At 54.8% G+C, this 18,738-nt stretch overlaps 9 protein-coding genes across 9 annotated transcripts, besides 8 other annotated features; all 9 read left to right on the forward strand.

Moving 5' to 3' along the window:
• Positions 1-48: 48 nt before the first annotated feature.
• Positions 49-86: a microsatellite.
• Positions 87-446: 360 nt separating this feature from the next.
• Positions 447-519: a sequence feature (A-rich).
• A 156-nt stretch (positions 520-675) lies between these two features.
• Positions 676-771: a microsatellite.
• Positions 772-982: 211 nt separating this feature from the next.
• Positions 983-1,002: a microsatellite.
• A 23-nt stretch (positions 1,003-1,025) lies between these two features.
• On the forward strand, positions 1,026-3,278 carry TraAM80_01964 (uncharacterized protein; the record flags this gene model as incomplete). Its single annotated transcript, XM_029378984.1, has 1 exon — positions 1,026-3,278. One exon carries the CDS (start codon positions 1,026-1,028, stop codon positions 3,276-3,278), a length of 2,253 nt encoding a protein of 750 aa, XP_029241251.1.
• A 426-nt stretch (positions 3,279-3,704) lies between these two features.
• Positions 3,705-6,461, forward strand: TraAM80_01965 (uncharacterized protein; the record flags this gene model as incomplete). The annotated part of the gene is made up of 1 exon (XM_029378985.1): positions 3,705-6,461. The coding sequence occupies one exon, from the start codon at positions 3,705-3,707 to the stop codon at positions 6,459-6,461; it is 2,757 nt and encodes a 918-aa protein (XP_029241252.1).
• A 71-nt stretch (positions 6,462-6,532) lies between these two features.
• Positions 6,533-6,567: a microsatellite.
• Positions 6,568-6,826: 259 nt separating this feature from the next.
• TraAM80_01966 (uncharacterized protein) lies at positions 6,827-8,572 on the forward strand (the record flags this gene model as incomplete). The annotated part of the gene is made up of 1 exon (XM_029378986.1): positions 6,827-8,572. The coding sequence occupies one exon, from the start codon at positions 6,827-6,829 to the stop codon at positions 8,570-8,572; it is 1,746 nt and encodes a 581-aa protein (XP_029241253.1).
• Positions 8,573-8,637: 65 nt separating this feature from the next.
• Positions 8,638-8,662: a microsatellite.
• Positions 8,663-8,791: 129 nt separating this feature from the next.
• Positions 8,792-9,511, forward strand: TraAM80_01967 (peptidyl-prolyl isomerase E (cyclophilin E); the record flags this gene model as incomplete). The annotated part of the gene is made up of 1 exon (XM_029378987.1): positions 8,792-9,511. The coding sequence occupies one exon, from the start codon at positions 8,792-8,794 to the stop codon at positions 9,509-9,511; it is 720 nt and encodes a 239-aa protein (XP_029241254.1).
• Positions 9,512-9,701: 190 nt separating this feature from the next.
• Positions 9,702-9,749: a microsatellite.
• A 109-nt stretch (positions 9,750-9,858) lies between these two features.
• On the forward strand, positions 9,859-11,163 carry TraAM80_01968 (uncharacterized protein; the record flags this gene model as incomplete). Its single annotated transcript, XM_029378988.1, has 1 exon — positions 9,859-11,163. One exon carries the CDS (start codon positions 9,859-9,861, stop codon positions 11,161-11,163), a length of 1,305 nt encoding a protein of 434 aa, XP_029241255.1.
• Positions 11,164-11,623: 460 nt separating this feature from the next.
• On the forward strand, positions 11,624-13,111 carry TraAM80_01969 (uncharacterized protein; the record flags this gene model as incomplete). The annotated part of the gene is made up of 1 exon (XM_029378989.1): positions 11,624-13,111. The coding sequence occupies one exon, from the start codon at positions 11,624-11,626 to the stop codon at positions 13,109-13,111; it is 1,488 nt and encodes a 495-aa protein (XP_029241256.1).
• Positions 13,112-13,364: 253 nt separating this feature from the next.
• TraAM80_01970 (DnaJ like protein subfamily C member 19) lies at positions 13,365-13,730 on the forward strand (the record flags this gene model as incomplete). The annotated part of the gene is made up of 1 exon (XM_029378990.1): positions 13,365-13,730. The coding sequence occupies one exon, from the start codon at positions 13,365-13,367 to the stop codon at positions 13,728-13,730; it is 366 nt and encodes a 121-aa protein (XP_029241257.1).
• A 48-nt stretch (positions 13,731-13,778) lies between these two features.
• Positions 13,779-13,804: a microsatellite.
• A 224-nt stretch (positions 13,805-14,028) lies between these two features.
• TraAM80_01971 (alkyl and aryl transferase) lies at positions 14,029-15,228 on the forward strand (the record flags this gene model as incomplete). Its single annotated transcript, XM_029378991.1, has 1 exon — positions 14,029-15,228. One exon carries the CDS (start codon positions 14,029-14,031, stop codon positions 15,226-15,228), a length of 1,200 nt encoding a protein of 399 aa, XP_029241258.1.
• Positions 15,229-15,781: 553 nt separating this feature from the next.
• On the forward strand, positions 15,782-18,418 carry TraAM80_01972 (uncharacterized protein; the record flags this gene model as incomplete). Its single annotated transcript, XM_029378992.1, has 1 exon — positions 15,782-18,418. One exon carries the CDS (start codon positions 15,782-15,784, stop codon positions 18,416-18,418), a length of 2,637 nt encoding a protein of 878 aa, XP_029241259.1.
• Positions 18,419-18,738: the final 320 nt, after the last annotated feature.

The following is an 18,738-nucleotide window of genomic DNA, read 5'->3' on the forward strand; positions in this document are numbered from 1 at the left end:
CTATTTCTGTTTACTTGCGTGTATTTTGCATTTGCCCGCTGTTACTCCGTTTTTTTGTTGTTGTTGTTGCTGTGTTTTTTTTTTTTGGCAGGAAGGCTGAAACGCCTCGGCCTCCCTTGCTGTGGGAGCAAATGAGCAGGCTGCGTGGGTGGGGAACGCCAGGAGAAAGGCACGGGGATGCAGAGGCTTCCGTGTACGTGGAAGTGGGAAAGAGGGAGGCTGCCGGTGAAGAGTAGAAGCAGACGCTGACGGCCGGATCTCCCAGCCTGCGCCTCTTTATGTATGCGTGTGTGTGTGTCTTTGTAAATGGATACGCCCTTCTTCCTGCATTCCGTGAAGACGACACCGCCTCTCCTCCTCTCCTTCCACCTGTTCTCACAGGTTGTATGTATATTAGCGCCAGCGTAAGGGAATAAAGATGTCAGCAGAGAAACCGTGACAAAATCAGAAAGGAAAAGAAAAAAAAGGAAGAGGAGGAAATCACACTGGGAGTGAAAACAAAAAAGAAGAGAAAAAAAACACTTTGAGCAGAGGGTCTCCTCTTTTTTTTTCTTTGGCGTCGTTTTTGTTGTTGGCTTTTATTTATTTCTTGGGAACTGCTATGCCGCTTCCCAGCTATTCCTGTGTGTCGTGCTGCGCCTGCTCCGGCAGCAACGCCGCCACAACCCACCAACACTGATACTACTACTGCTGTTGACTGAGGATGCACAGTTGTTGCTGCTGCTGCTGTCCACACTTGGCGCTTTGCCGTGTCTGTTGCTGTTGCTCTTGATATCTCACTCTGCAAGGTAGAGAAGGTGAAGGCGAGGAAGCTGAGTGAACGTCTGCGGGTGCCGGTGTCTGCAGGAGGGGGAAGGAGGCGAAGTGCATTTGAGGCAAGCTAGTGTCCAACGACCTCAGCAGCTCAGCTAAAGGGAAAACATAGAAAAAAAAAGAGAGAGGGGGGTGGGGGGGGTGGAGAGAGAAGAAAAAAAAAGTAAACCAACAACAACAACAACAACAGTTAAAGAAGTCAAACGTCAACGATGCGTTCTAATGGCGCGGGGCACTTGGGGAATGACACGTTTATGGCTGTTACGCGCGACGACACTGACAACATGTTTCTTGTGACAAGCAAACTGGTGGAGGAGCGCGTCACATTGTACCCGTTGGCACGTAGAGTGAGCTTTACCCCACGCAGTGACACTGCTCCTGCCATGGATGTTGACAAAGCCTCATCTGCGCCTTCGTGCATACATGCAGCAGAGAGTGGCGAAGCGACACCGGATGCCGCGTTGGACGGCCCCCACCACGATGTACGGCACAGCTTTCACCCCTCAGTTGACGGAAAGCTGGTGGCTGTCATAAGCACAGGCCGATGGAAGCACTACATGATCGACGTGTTGAGCGCCCGTGTCTGTGAGTTCCGCACATTGGCTCCTGTGATGGGGGTGGCGTGGCATCCGATCAGCACCCAGCGTCTCATGCTTCTTCTGGCGACAGGGACGCTCCTTCTCCTTCGCGCCGACACCGCCGTCTTGGGGGTTGCCTTTGAAGAGCGGCAAGAGGTGCCGCTCAGGGAGATTATTGCGGAGTATAAGGATTACGTTCTCAACGGTGACGACGTCGTGGCAATGGACCAGCTGGAGAATCTGCGCGGCCGCAAGCGTGAGACGTCAGCGTCAAAATTGAGTTACAAGTCACTCGAGCAGGAGGCTTTGGCGAGAATTAAACAAGCTGAGAAATCGCCGCCAGCAGCAGCTCTAACAGTGTCGCTTTCGTCACCGTCATTTAAATCAACACGATCCGCCGCCCACGCAAGCGACATATCGTTGGAGGAGAGCAAGGGGGATGAGACAACTGAGGAAGAAAGAGAGGAGGACGAAGAGGAAGAGGGAACAGGAGTAAGGCGGGTCGGCACAGATCATAAAACGGAGTTTGCGGTACCAGCAGAGTTGGACTCTACGAGGAACGAAATGAATAGTTCAAGTTTGCCGATTGGGATGTGCATCATTCCTGCGTCCCTGAGTCTCCCTGTGATGCTGCTGGTGCTCAATCGTGGTGGGGACATCTTTTCCATAAAAATTGATCAAAATGGTCTTCCAACGACCCTGGTAAAAGAATACGACGGTTGTGTCGAGACGCTTGTAGATGGAAAGCTTAGGCAACAAGGTGATGCTGGTCTTGCTCCGTGTGTGCACTACTTGCTGTGTGGCGGACCCTCGGGTGCTGGATACGTGGAGGAGCCTCTCGCCATTGGCTCAACGCTGCTGGACGAAGATGTGGGTCGTCACGTTGTGTTTGTAATGTACAGCAGCGGGGTGCTCCGCGGGGGATGGTTTACTGAGCCAGATCTGCTCTGCCGCGACCTCATGCGGCGACAGATGGACTTTGCAATACACCTCGACGCGGCATTTTTGCCTGCCCCACCGCTGCCGTGTGCTCTCACTATGGTGTACCTCGTCGGCCTATACACATGCGGAAACGCAACTCTTATCCGCTACAATGACGCTGCATACTTGTGCGTGTGGCCAACCTGGTCGCGCAAGGCCGGTGGCTGGATATTCCGCAACGTGGGTGAAGACGGGTGCCAGCGGGTGCCTCTTGTCAGTCAAGGTCCTGTCGTACCAGAGCCTGTTGCCCTTCGCCTCCCGTATGACGTTTACGGGGCAAGTATTGCGGTAGGTGTCAATGACATTCTTATTTTCCCGGAGGTTATTGGCGCCGTCTCTCTGGAGGAGCAGAGTTGCCCACGTTCGAAGGTGGTTACTGTGAAGATAGCCAACCTGGTGTTGGCGGCACTTTACGCCTCCAACAAAAAGTATAGCCTGACGTTTGACAACGACATAAGCGACGCCAGTGAGGGCGAGAATGCACCGGCAGAGGAAACTAGGCCTAGATGCCTGGAGCGACTCCTGGAACTCACAGCAGAAAGCTATAAGCGGTGGCTGTGCAGCTATCCGCGGGAGGACAAGGACAACGCCACTATGGATTTGGCTAAAGGCGTGCAGGCCGCTCATGAGGAGTTGATAGCTCGTCAGAATACAATACATAAGCGGGAGGGAGACCTCTCCGCGCGTGTGCAGCGCCTATTGCAGAGGCAGCAAGAGTTGTCACAGAGCGTCGTCCACTCGCAGAGCATCATTCGGGATGCAGTGGTGCATCGAGGCGGGGTGGACGTCTTCTACGCAGCCAACGAGGCACTGGGGAAGGCACACCGACTCCTAAATGAGCTAGAGGCGCTTGCGGCTAAGCAAAGCGACGCCAAACGGAGAGAGGAAGCGTCTCCATTGGCATAAGTTGGGGTATCGAAAATGACAAGGGAGCGAGGGGGTGTTGACGACCGCCTGAGGAACACACGCACGCGCCGACGGTTTTATTCTCACTCTCTTTCATTCAGCCTGTTCACGCGCCTGCTGCCAGTCTGCGTGTAGGTGTATTTTTTCATGTGACTTTGTTGCTCCCTTATTTCTTTCCGGTGTCTTTCACTTATGCCTACCGATTGGGGACCAATAAAACTGAGAAAAGAGCGAGGAGAGGGGTGTGTGTGTGAGACAGAGAGAAGGTGGGCGAACACAAAAGTAAAGGAGGGAGGTGGGCAGCGGCAGAGCAAAGCCCACGTGTGTGTTCAACGCCGCGTAGAAACATCGGGGCATACGGCAGGGAACCACTGCTCTCAAGGGAGACCGGCAAAGCAAGAGAGGAGCAAAAAACAAGAAGGAGAGATGGCGGAAGCGGCGCCGACGCCCGGCAACACACCGAACGGAGAACTTCAGCCTGTCTTGGCAGGTGGGATGTGGGGATCGGAGGAACGTCAGCAGGAGGCGCCCGCATCCCGCCTAGTTGAAGAAAATATGAGGTTAAAGACACGGCACTCGCAACTTCAGGATCAGTTGGAGGAACTGAAGCGTCAGTTGCACGCAGAGAGGAGTACTCGGCAGGGTCTAGATGCCGAGGTGAACGAGGTGAAGGAGCGTCTGCGGCGCACAAAGGATGTTGTGGATCAACAGAAGAAGGATCATAGCGAGGTCTCCTTGCGACTGTGCACTGTAACGGCGGAACGGGACGAACTGGAGGCAAAGGTAGGCGAGGTGTGGAGCAGCATGGCTGCCGTGGAGGAGACCGTGCGCTTCAAGGAAATAGAGAACAAGGCGCTACGGGAGGCGCTTGATAACGAACAAAAGGAGCGGGCAGCTCAGGAGGTGCTGATGAGCGCCATGGTTGCCCAAATAGCCGCGCTTGAGCAGCAAGTGGCGGCTGGCGAGGGCGCTGAAGTGCGGCATCGGCGGCTCAGCGAGGATGCACTTCGCGGCGTGAAGGAGGAGGTGCAGCGTATCTCACTCCGTCTAGAGAGTCTTGCGGATCTCTACTCCGCTTCAGCACTAGAGCGAGACGTTGACCAACGACTGCTGTGGCTTTCTGCGGGTGACATTGACTATGATGGCGTTGCTAATTATTCTGCTGGAGAGGATTACGAGGTCGGCACGACCGGTGATGGACTTAACACGTCGGACTCCGACAAGCGGTCACGAGGTGAATCGCGCGTAAAACGGACCACGCAGCTGATGGGTCCTATTTACCCGGCGCTGCGGCATCTCCACCAGCAGCTGCAATGCCAACACGAGGAGAGGCGGGCCATGCAACACGAGCGTCGTGTTCTCGAGTCCCACATTGCGGCGCTGAAGGAGGAACTACATCACCTGGGGAACGATGGGGATGATGTACGTGAGCGGTTGCTCCGGAGTGAGGCTCAAAGGGCACAGCTGGCAGAGGCGTTGGAGAATACGCGACAAGTTCAGGCATACGAGGTGGCGCAACTGGCGGAGACACGCTGCAAACTCGCCTCCCATCTTCGATGCGTCGGTGATTGGTGCGTAATCGAGCAACATATCACTGACTTAGTCAAAGAGGCAAAACAGTTGCGTTCTGACGTCGAAGAGGGTCATCGGACGCACAGGGCGTACGTGGCACAAAAAGAAAGTGAAATGGATGCCATGATGGATCTGCATCAGCGTGAGATGAATGAACAGCAGCAGAAGATTGAACAGTTCCGTCACGAATGCGAACGGTTAAAGCGAGCGGCTGAATCAGCTGCTATTGATGTTACTGCTGCAGGTGGCGTTTCAACGGAGCTGCAGCGTGATCATGAGGTCTTCAAGGTGAAATATCAAGATATGATGCGGTACATGGAGGAGGAGCTGGAACCCCTGGTGGCTGAGCAGGCAAAGGCTTTGCAGGAAGAGAGGCGACGTGTAGATGAACTGAGACGCGCTAATGACGCGCTGGGACTCGAGATGAAAATACGGGCGGGCCCAGCTGCGGACTCTGGAGGGAGACTGACTCTGTTTGAGGCACTTGTCCTCACTCTCCGTGTTCTCTCCGGTGCCATGGCGGACATGCGGGAGATGTCGCAGCAACGCAAGGCCCTGACGCGCTACGTTCTTGCCTATGAACAGATGTTTGGTGCGTTGAATGCCTGTGGCGACTTCATAGTTCGGCGTCCGGTGTTGCGTTTTCGGAGAATTGTAGTGGCGGTGCTGGCTGCCCAACGGCTAACGGCTCTGCGGAAGGCGGTATGGCGGTGTGGTGGTGGCGGCGTCATCCCGTCGATGGAACGAGGCACTGCACGCATTCGTTTGCCGCCAGAAACGTGTTGTTTGGTACGCGGAGGGCTTATTCGTCTACCGCCAGTTAGAGGTGACGACGCTGCAGCGGACTTTCTGAGCGAGGAGGCAGGAACAAAAGGGGGTGACGGGAGTGACGTTGCCTTTGTGGCTGAGCGGGAGCTGGTGCTCCCCATCATGACCCACACATCCAGTAATAACACCTCTTTGGGTGAGGTATACGTGCAGGGGTGTGCGCTGCGCAATTTCATGAGCGCATTGCTTGCCTTTGTGACGGTCCCGTCGGCGATGTGGCCGCTGCGTGACGTACGAGAGCCTTTGTGGCGGCGACTGGCGCATGGGATGTGCTCCCTGCAACGGGCGTCAATGCAGGTCGCGCGACTGGGCACGCTTGGCAAGCCACACTCGTTGTTGCACCTACCGCCGCGAGCACCAGCCCGGTCGCAAGTTGCGTTACCGTGGGGAGAGTCACTGCCACGTCCGCCGCAGTCTTATGGTGTGACTGTCACGCAGCGGTTGCCACTGTACGACCACGAAAGCGCAGGCGCCACCACAAAGCGTACAGCGCGCGGACAGACCGCCTCATTTGGGCATGCGCAGGGGATGGATGTGAAACGCGCCTCAACCGCCTATCCGACCCCGCAGCCAACAGTTCACGCAGAGGACACGCTGAGTCTGGAGGAGGCCCTCCGTCAGTCCTTATTGCGCGACGAACAGTTCAGCAGTGACCCGCAGGAAATTCAGGCAGGGAGTGGGTTTGCCTCTGAGGTGCTGAACGTCATTCGTGCACTCGATCAGCGTGTGGTGGGGGCCTTGGAGCGACACATGCCGTCAGCAGGGCGTCGCCCGCATCCGTGAGAAAATTTTGGCGGGAAGAGGTGGGAGGCGCTGGCATTGCGTCATATATTCTTTGATATTTACTGTCATATTTGTTGTTGTTGTTGTTGTCGTTGTTGTTGTTGTTCAGTTCATCATTTTTTTTTTTGTTTGCTGGAGGCGCTCTTTTGTACAGTGTGAGGAAAGACAGGAAAACATTCCGTGTTTGTTTGGTTTTGGCGGCCGCCATGACGTTGGGGGCCTTGTTTGCGGTTTTTCTGTGTGACTGAGTTCTGTGAGTGTGTTGTTCTCTCCCTTTTTGTCTCTTTTCCACCCTGTTTTTTTGCTGTGCCACTGGCATGGCGTCGGTGTTTGTCTTTGCGTTAGGTTTCCTCCACAAATGCGGGATGCGTGGGTTATCGGCTCTCTACTGTCTGGCATGCGAGCGGGAGGGCTGTCTTTCGAACTCGGACTTTGTGAGGATGTGCAGAGCCCTTGACACGTCGGAGGACTGTCCGACACATTTGGATTTTCACGAGACTTATTTGGGCGACGCAGGGGCGGCAGCGGTCCTTCGCACGGTGGCGATTATGCGATGGGTTCGAAGCGTCGATCTACGCGATAGTGGGGCAGGGACGAAGGCTGTGGCGGCGTTGGTGGCGGTTGCCGATGAGCACCCGAGCCTGCGTTGGGTGGACCTGCGTGGCGGAAGCAACGACGTGTTCGCGATGTCAGGGCGGCGGTTGCTGGCAGTGTTGGGCCGTTGTCCGATGTTGGTAGTTCACGCCAACTACGACGATCTTCCTGCGACGATGGCGCACAGGCTGCGGGCGGCCAACGGCCGTAATCAGCAGCGGCAGCAGGAGGAGGCAGCCGCAATTGAAGCAGAAAAAATGGCCTACTTGCCGGTGCTAGACTCACTTCAAGGTGAGGGTCGCGAGGAGGATCTCTTCTACCTACCCACGCATGACCCCGTTGGATGCCCGCTCTACAGCGAAGACGCCAATCTACTGCACCTAGTGGAGAGCCTTAACACATACATGGAGGACTACTTGGAGAGCTACCAGTACGTTGGTCGGGTGGCAGCGCAGTTGGCAGTCGACCTGGGCGCGGCGATTCTTCCATGCATTCGTGCAACCGCTGTTGCCGTCCCACCAACCGCGGCGACAGGTACGGGGCGTGTGTATCCCAGCGATGTCAAGGCAATGGTGCGGGCGGTGGATGCCCTTCTTGGTGGATTGCGTGTGAACCCGTTTCTTCTTGAGGAATTGATTGCTACTAGTGGACCCATTTTGGAGATGTATGTGACAAAACTGAGGGAAACACGCGGGGAGTATGAGTCTCTGGTGGCAGCTCGCCTGGGATTGTTTCCCTCCCACCGAGAACGAAGTCTGGTAGTTGAGATGCGGCCCTTGTACAACCGTATAGTTGCGGCACTTGTTCAGCAGTCCATGACGAAGCTGCCGTCGATGTGTCAGGTGGAGGAGCACTTGCGTCGCGTGCGCATCGAGGTGTTAAACCGACTTCTGGAGGGAAGAGAACGCGTGCTTCCGGTTCTACTCACGCAGGTGCAGTACTTCGCGTACAACCGTCCCACACAGGCAAGCAAGTGGGCGGAGGCCTATGTAAGGAAAAAAGAGGCCTTGCCGCAGGAGCTGGGGAAGGTGGAGATAGACCGCGAAACAGAAGAGGCGCACGACGATGACGTTGCTGCTGCATCACCCGACGCCCTACAGAAGCGCGGCAACATGTGCATAGAGGCTATGCGTGAGCTCCGTGAAGTGCTGCAGGACCCCTACACTGCCGCTCGCTACTCTGTCACAAGGCCGCTGTTTGAAGTGCTTCCAATGGAAATACGAGTGTTTCTCTGCGACTTGGTGTTGAGGCGTGCGGCATTGCTTTACACTCCGACCATATTTTTAATGGAGAAGAAGGCGCAGCCACCGCGACGGAAGTTAGAAGATTGGCTGCCGACGACAAATACAGACGATCCGTTTGATATTGTCCGCATCTTTGAACGGGTTCGCTGCCGAAGAGAACTCTCAGAGGTGCTCTGTGCCTTTGAGGAGTGGTACCGACTGCGTCAGGTGGAGTGCTACGATGTAACGCACGTCAGTCGACAAGAACTGCTGTCAAGAGTGCAGCGTATGTAAAGTAAACACCACGGCACCAAAGTATAAAGAAAATAGGGAGAAAGAAAAATCAAGGAGACAAGTAGACACACACACACACACACAAATACATGTAGATGCTCATTTTTATTTGTACTTTTAGTTCCCTTCGTCGTTGATCTCCACCCACTCCTGTGATCTTTGATTGCACCCTCCTTCCCCTCTTTTTTTCCTTCACATTGAACGCAGCTACAGTGACACATGCATGTGAAGTTAGTTACCCAACGAGAGCTTCTCGGTGTGCCGCTTCGCGGCATCGCACTGACTCACCCATCAAACCCCGTCGTCTTTCTTGACATTGCGTGTCCGAGGTCGGCTGCTGGCGGTGAGGAGAATGGGATGCCGAAACGCATTTTGCTTGAGCTTTTTGCAGACCTGGCTCCAACGCTGGCGTCAAACATGTACGGCCTGTGTGTTGGAAGCTCGACGCGTATCGTGGACCAGAAACTGCAGCCGGCGGGCTACAAGGGAACGGTGCTGCATGATACTCTCGTCGGGCAGTACCTCATTGGCGGGGATGTGATGGGCGGTGGTGGGAGTGGCTTTTTCTCCGCACTCGGTGAGCGTCAAGGCCCGCTGCCGGTTCCTCCGAATGAGCTGGAGGCTCTTACAGCAACCGCGCCGTCTCGCTGCAAGACCTCTCAGGGCCTTTACATGCTGTACTGGAACCACACCCCTGGCACCGCCTCGGCGATGGCATTAAAAGTGGCGTCTTCGTTTCGCCTCGACACGGTTGAGCGCGGGGCGGATGCCACGATGCCAAATGATGCTATTCTCATTGGACGAATGGTGCACCGTGACGCCGAGGCCCACGCAGCGGCGAAGGGCCAGCTGTTGGAAATGACAAAGGCAGTGTTTCACGCCAAGCGGGAGATGGTGCCGAGACTGCTGCCCACAATTGTGTTGTGCGGTGAGATGTGAACATAAATCTGCCTCTTTTTTTTTTTGATTGCGTCTTCTCTCTTTCTCTCTATTTGTGTGTGGGAGGGGGTTTCTCGGTGGGTGTGTTGGGCTGCTGTGGAGCCGAGAGGGAGGGTTATGCGTGTATTAAGCAAAAGATAAAAGCTCGAAGCTAAAAACGTTTTCATAGACTCTTTCGTTGGATTTTCTCTGCGTGTGTGTGTGTTTTTTTCTTTTTGATTACGTTTGTGTCTGTGTTGGCTGAGGGTCAACCCTTTTTTTGATCTTCTTCTTTTTATTCGTGCTTGTCCCCCTCAATCTCCAGGTGTGGCGTGGTGTCAAGGGAGGAGGAGCGCGGTTGGCAGCACATGTCCGACGCATCGAACGAGAAGCATGTGGTTATCGCACTTTGTGGTTCGGCGAAGAAGAAGCGGCAGTCTTTCGACAAGCTGCAGCGGTATTTGGAGGATGTAGGAGCAGCACGCAGCGGCAGCGAAGGCTGCGGCGACGTACGCTTTACGTTTTCGTTTCTAGAAATGCACTACGACGAGGTGGAAAATAAATTCTCGACAGTGACCAGGGAGGACGCGGATGTGGTGCTACACAAAATAAGTACGCTGCCTCCCAGTGCCGTGGGCGCCCTGCGTCGGTGGTGTGTCGTGGCCTCGAAGGAGCGTCGCCGCAGACACCTCCCGCCCGTTATCCTCGTTGACCCTGTGGAGAAGACGCGGCTCGTTTTGCGGCGCTCGCTGATTTACAAGCTGCTGGGCAGTCATTTGAAGCGGCCCTTCTGCCAAATTCCCTGCTCGTGGTTGTGGACACGCGACGAGGTATCGTTGGTGCCTCTTGGCTTTGTCTCGCTTGGGTTGAACGACGAGGAGGCCGCGGGATCCCCGGGCACGACCCAACATCCCCCCGAGAGGTGGTGGATGGCGAAGCCGGACCTTAGCACTGGCCCACCCTTCACACATCACATGGTCATATGGAAGGGCGTCCAGCCGAAGTCAGACCTGCCGGAAGAGGTGCGGTGTCTGCTTCCACCTAGCGGCAATGCCTTTGTAGTGCAGGAGTTTTTGTCGTACGCTCTTCCCGTTGTTATCAAAGTGTACTGCATTGGCAGTCGCGTGTTTGTGAAGGCGGTCTCGACCACACCGCTGCTGCGACGTGTCTTGTCTGGCATGGGGGCTCCCGTGTTTGTAGATTCACAAAGTAAATTTTTAAATGAAACCGGCTGGGAGGAGGAGGAGGCGTGCTGGAGAAGCTACCTTGCAGAGGGAGGACGCGCCCACACACAGTGCAGTCAAATCGCCAAAGTTTTGTTTCAGGGGCTGGGGTTGACGTTGTTCGGGTTTGACCTGCTGTTGACACCTGAACACGGGCTGCAGCAGGGTAGCACTTTACCGGCGGCACTCTCTATATCACAGAAAACGTCGCCACACACTATATTGCTTGACACATCACTCTTTGATGTAGTCACGGGTGCTCCTTCAGCGCTGCTTTGCTCCGCCTCCCCAGTGCTTATTGATGTGAACTACTTTCCAGGCTTCGCGGGAGTAGAAGATGCTGCTGAGCATATGTTGGATGCCATCAAGGCAAAGGTTCTGGAAGCTTCAGTGACGCACGTAAGGCCCGTCTTGGAAAAATTGGCCCTCGACTGTCACCGATGCTGCTAAAAAGGAGATGGAAACATGCATTTATTTACTTATATTTTTGGTTGTTTTGTAATCTTATGCTGAAGTGAGTCAGTGTGCCCACGCGTTCGATGCTGTGTTCTTGTTGCTGTCTCCTTCCTTGTATCACTCTTCGCTTTACACGTGGAAGACGTGGGCGACCGATCTTGCTACTTTTTGCGTCAGGAGCTGTTTGGTTTGTTGTTAAGGTGTGCTGCACGTGTTCTTCTCCCCCTTTTCACTTCCTCCCGCTGTTGCTGGTGGGTCATTTTCCCTCAGCGCGTAGGCATCGTGCTGTGTCGTGGTGGTGTTGAAGGCAATTTTTATTTTTATTCTTTGAATAAAAAAATCGCTTTTGCAGCGAGACAAAAGAAGGCAGAATCGCAGGCCCGCCCAGCGTACACTTCGGCATAGCGAGATAGAGAGATAACCACGACCGCAGAAGAAAAGTAATAGAAAAAATATGACAGCCGCGCCGCAGAGATGCAGAGAGGGTAATTCTTGGCGACACGCCGCATCTGGAAGCGCCTTTCCACCGGCGCTTCCACCCAGGCATCCAGCCACCGCAGTCGTTGGCAACGCCGACGAACACGCGGCCCCGCCCTCCCTCATACGAGACAGTAATGAGGTTGAGATTTTACAGCACCCACTTATCACAGCGGCCGATTACTGCGACAGAAAGCAACTTCTTTCACATATATCGTTTCTTAGTGGTCAGTTGCGGCGGGCAGAGCTGCTGTTGCAGAATGCATCCTGCGCGATGGTGTCCGATGCGGAGTTGGCCCGCTTCGATCCATTTCTTGCTCAGGAACACATTGACCGTCTTGAGAGCTCCCTAGCACAGGTCGCCCTCTTGCGTGAGGTGGAACTGGAACGGAGTCGTGCACTGGAGGAGGAATTGCATGGGCTGCGCCTGGAGGGTAGTCGTCTGGTGGAGCGTGTCGAAAGCCTAGACAGTCAGGCAACGACGCTGGAGACAGAAAACAAACGGCTGAGCAATGCTTTGTCCTCCGCCCAGCTTGAGGTGGAGCGGCTGCGGGTGGAGGAGACAACTCTGCATCACCGGCTGTCGTTGATTGAACAGTTGCAGGAAGATGGCCATCGCTACCAGGGCGTAAATGTCATTGTTACCCCACCGCGGCAGGCTGAGGCACGGCAAGAGTGCATCCTGGCGATAAAGGAGCTGCAGATGCAGGAAACGCTGCACAGGTTTTCACTGCTGGTGGATATGTTAATGGAACCCATTTGCATCGCCTTCGATGCGGGAGTCGTGTGGATCACGGAAACGCAATTGCATCGTGCCAGCGTGCAACTACACAACGCAGTGGTGCCTGGTTTCCCAAACGACAGCGGTGGAATGCCGACAAGTATGGGGGAGAATAGCCCGCTTGTGGATGTGGGGGATGACACACTTCCACCTGCCGCCGTGGGCGTGGAGCCTTCATGTGAACGGCAATTGCGCCATGAGTTGGAGGTGGTAAAGGAGCGATGCCGTGTGGCAGAGCAGCAGCGGGAGCGGATGAAAGGTTTACTTCATGAAGAGCAACAGCGGACGGAGGGGATGGCTAGAGAGCACTGCCAGCAACTCCAACATGTCCATGAGCAGGTGGTACATGAGCGACAACACATTATGGAGAGTCTCATGGTGGAGGTGGAGGAACAGATGCGGAATGCTTTCCGTGACGGTCGTCTCTATGAGAAACGAGTTAGAGACGAAAAATTTCAGAAGCGGAAAGCTTCCGCAAACCACACAGCTGGTGTTGCTGGCTTGGCGCAACGGCGCCGAGTGGGAAACCTGCCGCGTGATTCATCCATGGCCTTGGAGGAGCAGACCGCTACTGGTTCTTGTAGCAGCAACAGCAGCAGGGGTGGTGATGGGGCCGTGTTGTCCAGGGTGGGGGGAGAAACAGTGGAAGCTGGTTTATTCTCTTTCCACAGTCAACAAAAATAGAGCGATATAAACTACAACCACGTTTTTATTTTTACTTTTGTTCTTGCTGAAGCGAGGGTAATACAACGAAGTTTTATATCCCGTTTTTAAAGACTGTTTACCGCGTTGTTGAATGATGGAGACGCAAAGTGCCGTTGCTGCAGTGGAATGTTCCTCCATTTTCCTTTGTTATATCCTCTTTAATTATTAATTATTGTTTGCTTCTGTGGCTGGTAGCGGCCGTTTGCGGCGGATCACGGCTGAGCGGCCTTTTATGGCGGCCCCGTTAACGGCGATGTTGCTGCTCGCAGGGGCATACTACGTGACGCGACTGGCGCCTCGGGTGACGCAGCGGGTCGCGATGGCACAGGGCGGAATGGGTGCTACACAGGCCTTCCATGCGCACCAGTCTTACCGCCGTCACGAGTCGGGCTTTGCGGCCATTATGTCGGAGCGGGAAGCCTTGCTGCTGCTTGGATTTCCGGAGGATGTCGCTGATGGAACATGTGTCCGCCCCTCAGACAAGCAGGTCAAGGAACGCTACTACACTCTGATGAAGCAGTTGCACAGTGATGTGAGTGGCAGTCCATACATCGCCACGAAGCTTAATGAGGCCAGGGATGTACTATCGGGGCGATGAAGTGAGACTGCTGCGGAACCGCACGTATCCACACAGACGAACGCAGGGATATATATATATATATATATATATATGCTCAGTTGAAATCAAGCTCACATTCTTTTTTTTTATTTGCTGGTAACGGTTTTTCAATGCCAATCTCTCTTTCTATTTCATATATCTGTGTCAGCTACGTCCGCACATCTGTAATGTGTCCCAGTGTAACATGCTCAGTTATTCTTTTCAATGGGTTTTTTACTTTGGCTCCACTCACACATGTGCATTGCATGAAGAAAAAAAAAGGCTGTAGGGGAGGCGCATGCAACCCTCGGATGCATTAACTGAGGTGGCAGAGCAACTCCATGCAGCGCTTGAGTCGGCAGCGCGACAGCTTCGCGCTGGAAGACGTGTCCGGTGTTCTTTGGCGCTTCTTCCATCTGTTGCGCTGGCGGGAATGCCGCATCGATGGGGTACTGTCGAGGTGATTCAGCTGCAAGAGGACCTTTTTGAATTACTGGTCGGCGTTGGCAGTGTGATGCTGGCGGAGTCGTTTATGGGACTTCTGAGAAGATTACAACATCCTTTCAGGTCGCTGACGGATGGGGGCGACCCCGCGCCCCCGATTATTGGTCCCCTGGTGAAACGACTGCCCCCGGAAGGGGTGTTGGCAGTGTCGCTGCTGCTGCTTCCTGCGCACACGGATCTCTGGAATGGACGACGGCGCGGGCTGCGGGAGACAGCCCGCGCCAGTGCTGTAGCTGAGGAGAGGGTTGTGCATTTCTTGCTGCCACTGCTGTTGCAGGAGATTCTACTGACATCTCTCCTCCTGAGCTTCCACTACAAGAAGCAGGAGGTTTGGGTGCACCGCTGGTGGGTGGTGCACCAAATTTTAACATTAGACGACTTGGATTTGGAGGCGTTTCACACGCATGATCGCGCTGTGTTGTTTGAAGCTGCAGATGGGCACCCCATGAATTACAACGCCTGGAACTACCGACGACAGGTGTTTGCGTGTCTTTTTAAAAGAGAGAATATTACGGAAGGTACCATCAGGGCGTTGCTGCTGGAGGAGCTAAACGCCGTAGTGGAGTTCTTTGAGCGGCATAACGGCGACACTTCCGCCACTGTGTACCTAACGTTTCTTCTCGAGCAGGCAACGGCACGGTGGGGCGCCACTGACGATGGCCACAAATTTGTTGCCTCACACGTATGGAGGAGGCTGCTCTCAGTGACTGCGCAGGAGTTGCGGCGACACTACGATAAGGGACATGAGGCTGTCTGGGTGCTGCGCCTTGCCCTGATGCGGTGGGCTTTATGGGAACGTCCTTCATGTGGCTGGACGCTCCAAGACGAACTGGAGTTTATTGACACGTACGCGGCTGTGGCGACAGTGTTGGGGGAGGAGGAGGGTGGAGCGAACATGAGGCCAGACATTACATGGGTAAACGTCTCAGGTTCGTGCTGGTGGACGTCGTACCACGCGGTGCGTTATGGCGTTCAATTGTTGAGGATGCTGTAGGTGTAATGTGGCGGCCCATGTTGTTGTTGTTTTTTTTTTTCCCCTCCTCCTGCTACTACCACCACTAGTATTGTTTTTGGCTGTGTATGTGTGTGCGTGTGGCCTGTCACTCACTCCGGATGTCCTTAGGGGGTTGAGGACGAGGGCCACAGGCGCTTCTTCACGCCCGGGATGCTTGTTGCCACCCAGGAGTATACAGCGTGGCGGTTGCAGCCGTCCAACCTCTACAAATTTGCCTCCTTCACGAATAAGGCTCCCAGCACCGGCAGCTTGGACGCGCCGTTGATGCAACTTTGACGCAGGTGCTAGACCTACCGTTTGTGCCGCTTGTTGGCTGCCACTTTGTTTACTTCCAGCGCTGTCCTTAGCCTCTGCTTTGCCTTTTGCACTCCCTGCACCTCCCACTCCTCAAGATTGCGAACGAGTTATTCCAAGTATTAGGGGAAAAAAGTCTATCTGAAACATCTAAAATTGGGTGTTGAGCGGGCGGAGAAAAAAAAGAGCAAGTACGTGTTCGTGTAATAGGAGAATTATCTACACAAACCCAAAGCCCATGACAGAGACTATTGGCGATTATTTTGTTCTCCGCTCGGAGGGGCACATCCACTCCAGTGATGTACGACATGTGTCGTCATCCAGCGGGGTGCTTCTCACCGCGTCGCGCGATCACACTGCGATGGTTCTCCCAGACCATCCCTGCTCAGACACCATCCCGCCCGGTCTTGTTTTGGCAGGTCACACGGCATTCGTGAACTTCGTCATCTTTCACCCCTCCATGACGCTTCTTGACGGCGAGGCCTGCATTGTCACAGGCAGCAACGATAAGCACGTGGCGTTGTGGAACCCTGTAACTGCGGCGCTTGAGGCAGTACTGGACGGTCATGCGCATGGAGTCTGCTGCGGTGTTGTGATGTCACCCGACTGTGGTGATATCGTGACAGGCGATTGGGGGGGCGTGTGTGTTGTGTTTGACTGCGCAACTGGTGGCATAAAGCAAAGCTACACCGAGCATAAGACGGCTGTTCGAGCCGTCGCTCAGCTGCCGGGAACGAGCACCATTTTGACTGCCTCGGGCGACAAGACAATCCACCACTGGGATATGGTGACGGGGGCCACGCTAGCCGTGTTTGTTGGTCACAGCGACGTTGTGCAGTGCATCTGTGCGATGAGTGCAACCCGCTTCGCCACGGGGGGAAACGACGCAACGATTATCATCTGGGACACGACGATGCGTTCTACCCCACTCTGCCTCTTGACAGCGCACTACAGTCTGGTCTACGCCCTTTCCTACTGTCCGGCACGACGGCTGTTGTTCTCGGCCTCGGAGGATCGGTCCTTGAAGGTGTGGCGGGGTGGTGTGGTGGACGTGGCCTCGTCCGACCTGCAGGCGGAGCCCGTCGTCGTGCAGAGCATCAGTCACCCCTGCGTGATTTGGTCTGTTTGTGTGACAAGTGCGGATGACGTTGTGACCGGTGGCTCTGACGGTGTCGTGCGAATGTGGACAGCGGACGATGAAAAAATGGCGTCTGTGGAGAGGCTGCAAGCACTTGAGGCGGCAGTAGCCGCGCAAACGATTGACGTGAAGGTTGCCATCAGCGCCGGTCTCGATACGACGATGACGTCGTCAGTGGATCAGCTGCACCTTTGGAAAGGCACGCAGGAGGGCGAACGCCGCTTTGTCCGCACAGAGGGTGGTACAATTGAGCTCTATGTCTGGAACCGTGGCTGCTGGGAAAAAATTGGAACTGTGGTGGAGGGGCCTCAGCAAATGCATTTTACGGGTACGCCGCAGCCGCGAAAGAAGGAGTACCTAAACGGTGTGCCGCATGACTACATCTTTTGCGTGGATGTGAATAGTAATTTACTCAAGCTTACCTACGACAGGGGGCAGAGTATCCCTGAGGCTGCGCAGAAGTTCATTGACGAAAACAGCACCGTGGTCTCTCAAGCGCATAAGGAAGAAATAGAAAGCTTTATTCTGCGCAACATTGATCCGAGTGATATTCAGCAGGGAACAGGAACCACCAACACGGCTCCTGCGGCAGGCAGCACTGTTGCTTCTGCTTTTGGTGGAGGCGATAGTGAGCCGGTCTTCTCGCAGTACGCCCGTGAGGCTGCCGCATTGCAGCAGGCTGGTGCCACTTACACTCCAAGTTGGGGCGAGGCGCTGCGCAACCTCCAAACGGCGGGGGACTTTACAAGCGACGTTGCCTTTTCAGGTTACGCACGGGAGGGGATGTTACTTCAGCAGGAAACCACACGGTGGGCGAGAGCACCTCCGGCCACAGCGAGGGGGGACACAAACTGCAGTATTGTTAGATGGAACACCTACAAACGTTTCACGTCATTTAATATCACTGGGGCAAAGAATAAGATCGATGAGTTGACGGGTAACGCGCAGCTTAGTGCTTTGGTGGATCGGGTGGTAGCAGCGGCGGGGGAAGAACCAAAGCAAGCCCTGCTGGATGAGGTGACGACGCTGTACCACAGATTGCCCGAGTCCGCGCGCTTTCCCGCGTTGGACCTCCTTAGCCACGTCCTTGCGGTTGCCGCCCACCCGTTTGGTTGGGTGCAGCTGCTCCTATCTGCTGACGGCAGCGGCGGGAATGCACCCGGCACACAGGACTTCTTTCGGGGGTGCGTTCAAAATTTGAGTCACGTCACTGATGCGGAGGCTCTTGTGACGACACGCCTCTTCGCTCACGTGATCGCGGCGCTCGATAAACCGCCAGCGGGGGTGCAGCTGAACGCGGAGGAGGTGGCACTGCTCCTCGCAATGCTTGAGAAGCCGCCACACCTGCTGCTTAAAATAAAGCACAATAATTTGAAGCCTGCCTTAAGTGCACTTCTGCAAAACGCAGCGGTGTTACTGGCGGGGGACCCGGCGGTGCTTGGCCCCGAAGGGGCGCGGGAGGCCACGCAGGGAGTCGTGCGCCTGCTAGCACACTGGATTATTCTCGAGCCCATCTTCTCTCAACATATGCGAGACATTCTAGCAACGGCTATGACGCTAATGTTGCCCGACAGAACAGGAAGCAGCGGTGGCGGCAGCAGTCAAACCTCCGCCATTGCGGTGAAGGCGGGACGCACGCTACTTCTCAATGCGTTGCAAGCATTAAAAGTAGGACCGGAGCCGCATTGCAGGGAGGCGGCCACAACGCTTCTGAATCTGTTGGATGCCACAGAATAGCACTAAACGAAGGCACCATTGGACCTCGCACGAAGAATGCTCTTCTCGTGCAGGGCTCCAATGTACCCTCCCTTTCACTTTCCCCTCTTCTACCTCTTTGCAGTGGCTACCTACGGTACTTTGCTTTTCGTAGTCCACCTCAGTGCGTGGGAATAACCCTGCGTGGACGAGTGTTCTAGAGTCATTTACATGTTACTGTGGTGGTGTGCGTTTTAGGCCGCCGCTGCCGCTCCGCTCCGCCTTTTTTTTTCTTTTTGTTTGTCTGTTTGGGTTCATGTAGGACTTTTTAACAAATGCTCACTTCCATTATTTTTCGTTCT

The sequence above is a fragment of the Trypanosoma rangeli genome, assembly GCF_003719475.1.
Source record: "Trypanosoma rangeli strain AM80 chromosome Unknown Tra_15.4_contig_00042, whole genome shotgun sequence".
NCBI lineage: Eukaryota > Euglenozoa > Kinetoplastea > Trypanosomatida > Trypanosomatidae > Trypanosoma > Trypanosoma rangeli.